The 9,300-nt window shown below is 45.3% G+C and overlaps 5 protein-coding genes across 5 annotated transcripts; 1 reads left to right on the top strand and 4 right to left on the bottom strand.

The window, feature by feature from the left end:
* Positions 1-210: 210 nt before the first annotated feature.
* Triagg1_8744 (uncharacterized protein) lies at positions 211-747 on the bottom strand (the record flags this gene model as incomplete). Its single annotated transcript, XM_062903624.1, has 1 exon — positions 211-747. One exon carries the CDS (start codon positions 745-747, stop codon positions 211-213), a length of 537 nt encoding a protein of 178 aa, XP_062752380.1.
* A 1,176-nt stretch (positions 748-1,923) lies between these two features.
* On the bottom strand, positions 1,924-2,885 carry Triagg1_8743 (uncharacterized protein; the record flags this gene model as incomplete). The annotated part of the gene is made up of 2 exons (XM_062903623.1): positions 1,924-2,079; positions 2,154-2,885. 2 exons carry the CDS (start codon positions 2,883-2,885, stop codon positions 1,924-1,926), a joined length of 888 nt encoding a protein of 295 aa, XP_062752379.1.
* Positions 2,886-3,718: 833 nt separating this feature from the next.
* Triagg1_8742 (uncharacterized protein) lies at positions 3,719-5,675 on the bottom strand (the record flags this gene model as incomplete). The annotated part of the gene is made up of 8 exons (XM_062903622.1): positions 3,719-4,268; positions 4,332-4,560; positions 4,612-4,679; positions 4,733-4,796; positions 4,880-4,967; positions 5,022-5,186; positions 5,248-5,349; positions 5,406-5,675. 8 exons carry the CDS (start codon positions 5,673-5,675, stop codon positions 3,719-3,721), a joined length of 1,536 nt encoding a protein of 511 aa, XP_062752378.1.
* Positions 5,676-6,288: 613 nt separating this feature from the next.
* On the top strand, positions 6,289-7,574 carry Triagg1_8741 (uncharacterized protein; the record flags this gene model as incomplete). Its single annotated transcript, XM_062903621.1, has 4 exons — positions 6,289-6,367; positions 6,436-6,537; positions 6,592-6,752; positions 6,810-7,574. The coding sequence occupies 4 exons, from the start codon at positions 6,289-6,291 to the stop codon at positions 7,572-7,574; spliced, it is 1,107 nt and encodes a 368-aa protein (XP_062752377.1).
* A 37-nt stretch (positions 7,575-7,611) lies between these two features.
* On the bottom strand, positions 7,612-8,766 carry Triagg1_8740 (uncharacterized protein; the record flags this gene model as incomplete). Its single annotated transcript, XM_062903620.1, has 2 exons — positions 7,612-8,301; positions 8,380-8,766. 2 exons carry the CDS (start codon positions 8,764-8,766, stop codon positions 7,612-7,614), a joined length of 1,077 nt encoding a protein of 358 aa, XP_062752376.1.
* Between the last annotated feature and the right edge of the window lie 534 nt (positions 8,767-9,300).

Raw genomic sequence — 9,300 nt, 5'->3', positions numbered from 1 at the left:
TCAATCATTGATACCAAGTAAGAAAATTCTTAATCTGCAGACGAACTATATCATCAGAGCTCCAAAAGAATGAAATCTTCGACCACGTCCCCTGTTTTCAGCATCTCATCAGGTCTATTCTCGCCAGCATCATCCGGAACCCTCCAAATAACGTGCCTCGTACAATAATTGGCACTAATGGCATTTGCTACCCAGTAAAGTCAACCTATTTTACTGACGCTTTCCGCCATCAGTAGTAGATTTCAAGGGGACCGGCAATGGGAAAAGGGGTTTGGGATTTGGTGAATCTCCAGTCACGAATTCAATCACATCCCAGTGTTCCACGATACAGGTGCCTTGAAATCTCCAAAAGTCGACAAATGCTGCGGTAGTGCCGTTTTCCATAACACCCATCTCGACACTGATGCCAATATTGTCTTGCACAAATGTGTTCCAGACGCTGAAAGAAGTATCGTGAAACCAAGGAATAACAAGAGCAAGGCCGTCGGCTTTGCTCGGCCCATGAAATGCATCGTGGTCGACATAGTTGGGATCAGCAAGCAGATGAATATCGTATGCCTTCGTGATGTTGCGTTCTGTGAACATGATTTCAACGAACTCGGCGAAAATCTTTTGCTGCGTCTCAAAGGTGGCAGCTGTAGAAGGGCAGTATGAAATGACAGAAGGTACCGGTTTGTTGGCCGTAGGAGCAGCGTGAATGTTTGTAAGGAGGAGAGAAAGAGCTCCAAAAATGTGCTTTGCAGACATAGTGAGAGTCGTGTAAATTGATGTTATTAGCTTGTAATTTGAAGATGGTAGATGTAAGTTGAATGGTTGATATCTCCTCCAAAATCCCACATCATGATGGTTTATATAGAAAATGAGGCCATCTTTTCTCGTCCTTACCCCTTACGTTCCGAATGTTCTCCTGCATGATTGATTCCAAATTTACCGCAGTGACACTTTGGAGATATACTTTTCTACCATGATTCTTCGGCGGCGTGTAGGCCTACCGTCTCGAAGCTTCAACTATCGCGCGGCTCTAGATACCAGCAAGTGGGGGACAGAAAAACCAAGACAAAGAAGATTATCAACGCCCACCTAGTAAATTATACACCGCCCGTTCTTTTAGTATCTACAACTATATCTATATTTCTCTATTAACTCCTACTATATCTACATCTTACTATTAACTACTACTATATTTATATTTCTCTAGTAATTACTACTATATTTATATTTTTATAATAATTGCTACTATAGTTATATTATTAAATTTAGGTGTTAGCTAAATAGGCGTTCTTTCATAAAGGTACTAGATAAACTTAGTCATTAGGTGCTTATATTCCTCTATATATGTACTTATTTCTTTTGCGGTCTTGCTTTTTCTGACCTCCACTTGACCAGGTATTCAGATCGTAGACTCCACATCCCTTTGCAGATCAATGATCAGAGATTCGGCGCGCGCTTGATAACGTAGGAGCCCAGAAATGATGCCATAATCAAGGATGTTGTGGATCTTTCCAGAAGTTCCGCTTAATAAGGACGCGCCGGTGAGGGTCTTGATGGTCTCCAAATTCTAGACCCCCGGTATATGAATGCTAGTCTACTGAATGAAGCTGGGCATATTATGAAGTGGAATCCATCTGTTACTTGATATGGAAGCACGTCAATGCTTGAGACGGGATCGATTACAATTTTGTGCACTCATACTCGCCGGGTGAGGCCTAGTCTTGTTGCAACTGCTGGTGACTTGTATACTAAGGGTTCCATGTAGTATCTACGTTGAAGCTGTTGTCTATCCAATATCTCTAAATACATGGTATAGCATATGTTTAACAATAACCTAACTGTCTCTTCCGGGTGACATTTGAAGCCTGACATATACCTGCAGTCGCACTGGGGCCGCTGAGAGGCTGGGGCTGATATACTCCAGCTGAACAGCTAGTAGGATTGCAAATAGTCGAGCACGTGCCGGGCAAATAGATTCGCATATTGGTAAAGATGGCCATGGCCGCTGTCTGGATAGAGGATCAACTGCGCATTTGGCAATCGTTGCTGAAGAGTGAAGCTGTTGGGAGTGGGGATCATGAAGTCGTTCTAAGCAAATCAACAGTGTTAGCGCGCGGGTGTGCCAAAGATGACGCCGGATTTAAGATGGATGTATCCCCTACATTTCCGTTGGTGATGAGAACTGGCGTCTTCAGTCCAGGGAGTCTATCATACGACCCGTTGCGACCTCTCGTCTCATTCACAAGAAGCCATGATGAGACCAGATTCGTTTGGGCTTCTACTCCCTTTCCGCCGTCCGTGAAGTTGAAACTGAGCCAGTTGGATCGCTGTTCACCGCTCGTTGACACATTGCGTTCGTAAATTCGGTCAAACCACGAGTTGAGAGCTGATTCGCCGCGTAGGTCATGAGGGAAGAACAAAGTCGCAAAGTCGTCTATAGTTATATCGCGCCCACCAGCCAAAGTGTTGACCTGGTTTTGATGAGATGGAGAATTGGTGACGGTATCAGGGCCGCCGCTCGGGCCTGTTCCCGCAATCACGAGCTTTCTCACGGTGATATCCTCAGGGGCATTCAGGGCAACCATAGGGGCAATGTAGCCGCCGATGCTGAAGCCGAGGAGATCAACTTCTTTCTCACCAAGGAGACTCAGGAATTGCAAAACATCATCTGCAGAATCCGCGACCGTCGAGGCCACTCTTCCTGTGCTAAAACCGACCCCCGAATAGTCCATCAGGATCACGGGGCGATGTTCTGCGAGCCCGTTGACTACTAACGGATCCCAAAAGTCCATTGTGCCTCGGTAATGAATCAGCATTAGTAGAGGGATACCCCAAGTTGCTCCTAGCCGTCGGAATGCGAATCTGTCGCCATTGGGGCGCTTGAGGAATTGCATTTTCGCTGTCTGATGAGTTGACATGTTTTCTTTCTTCCGGGTTTTTATCCTGTGGTAGAAACAATGATGCTGATGCTAATGCTGAAATAAAGCCGATGATTGCAATGACGAGCACATCATGATGCACCTGTGGCGCTGATATTTATATTACGAGATCATCATGACGAATATTTCCACGCATGCTGATGGCTCTGGGGGGTTTTCGAATGGCTCTGCCTTTGCCTCGGGTTGTTCTGCGCATCTTCATGATTGCTTGTGGTCACGATGTAGGATTGTAGCCGTTTGGGGATACAATATGCTGAGATTATTAAACGGCTATTGACAATAATATAGGAGTGTGGAATCAAAAGTGATGCCGCTAGTATTTATTATGATACTATTACTCAACAACGTTTGTATCAAGGTTGTTACTAAGTCTAGTTGAATCTGCACTGACCATAATAGGAAACTGCTTTTCTGGGCGATGTTCCCGTGCCTGACATTGAGCCGAGAAGCGTTGCAGTACAGCTTATAAGCTTTGTATCAAGAATCTCACCGTCGGAGCAATCTAACCAAGCGATTATGTCAAGAATCCCGATGCAGTCATTACTTGCTTTACAGCTATAATCTGACACGACGAAAACATGTCCGTTGTTGTACTTTGACTATGTTACTGCGTTCAAAACAGTAAAAGACATGTAAAAGGGAATTTGTCTATTACAACTATGCATGTGACTGTGAATTCGTGTGCGTTGATGCAGCTTAGAAGCTACGCATTGATAAAGAAGGCTTCTTCTGCCATCACTACTCTCTTACAGTGGAAAAGGTTCATCTATTTGGGAATATGCTCAAGACTAACGCAAGTCTCTATCAACTACATCTTCCAAGACCGTCTCGTTCCTGGCTTCCGCAGCTTTGCGTGCCAGCTTGAGCCTCCTCGTGTCTCTCTCGGTATGCCGCGTGACCCACCACGTAACAATGGTAACAACAAAACACAAGGCGACCAAAGACATGGCCACAGCAAATGGAACTGTGTAATGAGGTGCATACTTGCTTCTGAAGATTTGAGGACCAACGGCACCTCCGATCTGACCATATGAATTAACGAAGCCGATGGAGAATGCAGAACCCGTTGCTCTACTCGTGGTCTGGACTCGCCAGGGCCACATAAGGGGATACCAGCTGGCTGCAAAGGCGTTGCCAATCAACGTGGCTGTATAAACCCCTGCATTATTGGGATATGCAACCAGCACAGCGTAAGAGGCGATGATAACCAATAAGCACCCGAGAGGATACAGCGGTCTCGGATATCGGCCACTGTCAGCAAATACTCCGGAGACGCCAATCACAATCAACGAAGTAGCCGTAATCGGAATATTGAGAATTTGTGCAGTAGCGATATTCCTAAGTGTATTTGTTAGTCATATTGACCATGGAACTTTACGAGACATGTGCGGGTAATCTTACGTGAAGCCCAAATTTGCAATCACAGTTGACTGGTAGAAGCGCACGCCATTGGTACCGATGGTATATATCGCCCAAATCAACGTAAATAGCCAAAGCCGAATATCTTTAAGCGAGTCAACGATTTCGCTGAACTTGAAGCTTTGTTCTTTGGCTCGTGGTGCATTTGCAGGTAACCGAGCTTGTATAAAGGCCTTTTCGGTGTCTGTCAACCAGCTGGCGGTTTCCGGGACTGGCAAGTTCATGTTAGTCTAGTGATGTCTATTGGATTGAGGCGACTCACAATCTGGGAGAAGAAACCACACTGCGATGCCAAAGACTACAGTGAGAGCACCTTCTGTCAAGAATAACCTGTGTGGTGTTATTTAACTGTGCCATCCAGTGATTGAAAGGGAAAAGCATACCATTGCCACCCTGACAGCCCGTGTGAGCCTGATGCATGATCAAAGGCAAAAGCCAAGAGGCCACCTATGATGCCCGAACAGTTTCCACAGATATCTTGAAACTTGTAAGCCGAATTCACAAATGAGCGGTGCCGGCATCGTACTCACAGAAATACAATAGCCTCAAGGACATTTCATCTGGACGATACCAATAACACATCTGTAATAGGATACCTGCAAATTGGCCGGACTCCGCCTAGGGGCATTTGTAAGGATGAAGGTTCCATAAGGAAGAGATTGAATAACATACAAGGCCGAGAAGAAACCGTGTGGCATACAAGCCACCCTTGTTGTGAACTGCTGCGTGCAGCATCAAACAAATGCCCCATGTTATTATGATTCTGGATTGCCATTTTGACGGCGTAAAGTATTTGAGCAGTAAATTTGACGGCGCTTCTCCAACAATGTATGGAATCTGGTAAACGATTAGGCATGGTTGTCTATCTGTGGATGAGGGTAACATTACAACAACATACATAGTATAACACTGTCACCAAGTTGTATTCATCGGATGTCATGCCAAGCTGAGTCATGATATTCTGATCGGTTCCCCGGTTCATGATTCGTGCATTTGAGACCTAGAGAGTCACAACGTTAGACAGAGATGCGACACACATGCTGAGTAGTTGCCTACATTGTCAGAGTCCAAATTTTTAAACAAGAAAATAAGTGAGCACAATGGCATTAGATGCCAGTCCACACGTCTTAATAGCTTCTTCTCTTCTTCAGCTGTGAGAAGAGTTCGCCCGGCCATGTCTGACCGAAAGCCATCGATAGTGTCATCCTGAGGAAGATTGGAAATTTCTTCTCCTCGTTTTGCATAGTGGACTTGAAGACTTTCCTCGGATTCAATTGAAACCGTAGTGGTTTGAATCTCTTCATCTGAACCTTTGCTGCTCGCCATTTTGTGTACTTGTCAAAGAGTCATACAACAGATGGCGCACAATAATTAAACAGTTATCCGTCCCAAGTATGTACCATTTACTATTTAACCATTTAGACATACTTTTTATCTTCTGAAAAAAAGCAAGAAGCACCAATGATTATGCCAAAAACCCCTGTCAGCACGTACTGCGGACTAGTCTGCAATATACCAGCGATCGCGGACGAGAGGCTTTGATATCGGCAGTTGGTAATTATTTGTATCAGTGTGTTGAGCCGTTTTGACGTTATATCCGGTGCATCTATGCATATCATGCGCGTTCATCTGTCAGATCTCAACCCCTCTTCGGGGTAAGTGAGCTCGCCATCCTCGTGCATGATCACGCAAGACCTGTGATCTCAAGCAAACCACACTTACAAATCGTACGAACACTTAAGCTAGTGGGGGAAATGAAATCAGTATGGGGAACACAAGCGCTGCGAATACCATCATGAGCAGATAACGGATAATATAAGTATCTGAGTATGCCCCCACCTGGAATGCTCTCAATGGGACGTCGTCGTTAAGTAGTAAATGAAACGTACTGCAGAATTATACATTATTATCGAATTTGTTAAGTGAATTTAAAGTCACCATGGCAGCAGTAGCGAGATCGGTACTGGGATCTAACGATATCCCGACGTATCACCAGATACCGGAAACAAAGTATGAACGTAAGGCACTACCTCAAGTCCGTCTGCAAAAACAAAACAAAAGATCTGCTGCTCATTTCTTTTAAAAGTGGAATGGGCCGACTTAGTTACTCTGGATCTCTCTGAATTTGAGCAACCAGGTGGTAAAGAGCGCCTCGCGAAGCAGCTCCATGAGGCCATTCAGAAGATTGGTAGGCTGTCTTACCCCCATCTCTACCTTTGCTGGTGCTGATTATCTGGCAAAGGATTCTTTTACATAACCAACTTTGGATTGAGCCAAGAAGCTGTTGATCGACAGTTTGCTATCGGCAAAGAGGTGTTTAACCTGCCCATGGAGGAAAAACTCCAGTACCGTGCCGAGTTAGAGAAAGGAGGTTACAACGGCTACAAGCCATTGGGATTGCGAGTAAGAATTACATATCAGGTACTTTTTTACTCTTTTTGCTAATGAACGTATGTGTAGGAAGTCGCTCCTGGAATTTTTGACAATACAGAGATCTACAACATAGGAAAGTTTATACCAGCGTATGAACGCCCTCAACCCGAGATCATCAACCAACACCGTGATGAAATCGAGCAATTTGCTCGACACATTCACAACAACATTGCTTCAAAGCTTTTAGTCCTCTGTGCAATTGTACTGGAGCTACCAGAGGACTACTTTCTCAACTGCCATCGCTACGAAGAAAAGTCAGATTGCCATATAAGATTTATGAAGTACACTTCTCGAACGGCATCAGAAAACCAGGCTTTGGATAACGTCTGGGTTAAGGGACATACTGACTTTGGCTCTTTAACGCTCTTATTCCGTCAACCTGTTTCTGCTCTCCAGGTCAGAACACCAGAGGGCAATTGGCGATGGGTCCGCCCATACCCAGAGAGCATCACGGTCAACCTCGCCGACTCCCTTGACTTTTTAACCAATGGATTCTTGAAGAGCTCCATTCATAGAGTTGTACGCCCACCTCCCGACCAGCAAGACGTAGACAGGCTTGGTGTTTTATATTTTGTCCGACCAGAAGACAGCACCGAATTGAAGCCGGTTGCTAGCACAGTTCTGGAACGACTGGGCTATAACAAAGTCACAGATACTAACGCTGTTGGAATCACAGCTGGAGAATGGGTCAAGGCAAGAGTGGCCAAGGGAGTGGCCAAAGACAACCAGCCAAGAAGCGAAGTCGGGGAGCAGACCATTGTCGGTGGCCTTACAGCCAAATATTATGATTAGATACCTTACATATTACTTGATGGAAGCTCCATTCAATCTAAGCATCATCTTCGACGTATTTCTTGTACACTTGAGGATAAAACTTTTGTCCGTTGGACCGATGACTCCGAATCTTGGTCCTTAGCTGGCTTTCCCCCCACGTATCGTATTTCCCTCGTAAAAATGGAGAATCGACAGCTCGTCCAACATCTGATTCAGTGCCGGCATCGGGCTCAAAGGAAGAAAAATGTTCTCGAAAAGACTCGACAGCCTCTTTCTTGGTGAGATTTCGTCGTACGCCTTGGAAAAAGGGGATGCTGTATCGTTCATCGGGGGTTGCGAGTACTCGGTGAATAGTGGCCTTGCAAGTGCGGTGTGTCAACACCTCAAAAGCTTGACCAACGTTTACCACGAACGTGTCTGGAAGCACAGGGACATCAATCCAATCGCCCGTCTTGTTGAGAACCTGCAGTCCTCTGACATGCTTTTCTGACGCTTGAAGTAGAAACGTCCACCACCCAGAGGAGTCTGTGTGCGGACCAACGCCTTGAGTGATGCCCGAATCAGGAGCAGCGGCAGGGTAGTGTACAGCTTTGAGTCGGTGCTGATCAGAGAGAAAGGAGTGGAATGTTTCTTTGGGCAAGTCCAGTGCTTGCGCAACAAGAGAAAGGAATCGCTCTCCAAGTAGAGTCAACTCGGTAATGTATTTCTCCACGACAGGCCTCAGTTCTGGCAATTCAGATGGCCACTATACAACACCGGGTTAGAGTTTCAACAGTCTTGACATGAGATAGCATGAGACGTCGGTGGCTTGACTGTTACTCACCTGATTGGGGCCTCTTAAACTCTCGCACAGAGGAGCATCCGGATCAGACACCGCAGTCAACTCAGTTGCAAATTCCACTTGCTCTCTTGCGTCGGCCTTTGCCGCTGTAGTTTCGCTACCCACAGCGCTGTAACCGAGAAAATGCTTGGAATTTTCCAGGGCAATTCTGCTTTTTGCGTCATCAGGTAGGCTAAAGAGTCTCGGAAGAATGTCTACAAGGTCTTGAATCACTCGGGGAGGCACCTTGTGATTCGAGACATAAAGAAATCCTATGTCTATCAATGCGACGCGGAGAGCGCCGAGGAGGGCTGGAAGTGTCTTGGGGTCATCTGCCAGGGCCAGGTCGATGACGGGAATCTCTTGGAAGTTATTGGTAGAGGCTGTCATTGTTTCGGGACAGTTGACGAGGAGTTTTCTTCATGAGAAGAGTCAAAATTTGGTCAGATTTCGAGGATCAAAACTTGAGTTTCAACACAGTGAAGTGAAGCTTCTGGGAATCTGAGTTAGCTTGCGTATAATCGGCTGTTCTGAGTTGACGGACGCTCTACGTAAGATGGCGTGCTTGCTTATGTAAATTCGGTACGGACCGTGTTGATCTTTTACCCGGGAGTTGGTCATTAGAGTTGAGTCGTTGAACTTCTTATAAAGAAAGGGAATGATCCATGTATAGATGATTAATTCTACAGAGAGATAATGAACATATATATCCGCAATTACCATAGTTGCACTTTTGCTTTCTTGCTGTATGAAGCTTTACTTGTTTAGGGGTCATGTACCCCGTAGTCGATGCGCAACTCAACATCAGTGTATACACTTAATCTTCTCACTCCTCTAACCGGTATATTACATTTTAGAAAAAACTCTTAATTACTTGTTATCACTGTCTACGCCATAGCTTAACCTTAAGTTAGTGACAGTTTT

This window comes from Trichoderma aggressivum (genome assembly GCF_033847375.1).
Source record: "Trichoderma aggressivum f. europaeum strain CBS 100526 chromosome Unknown scaffold_044, whole genome shotgun sequence".
NCBI lineage: Eukaryota > Fungi > Ascomycota > Sordariomycetes > Hypocreales > Hypocreaceae > Trichoderma > Trichoderma aggressivum.
The sequence above is the reverse complement of the archived record's forward strand: the minus strand, read 5'-3'. Positions and strand labels throughout refer to the sequence as shown.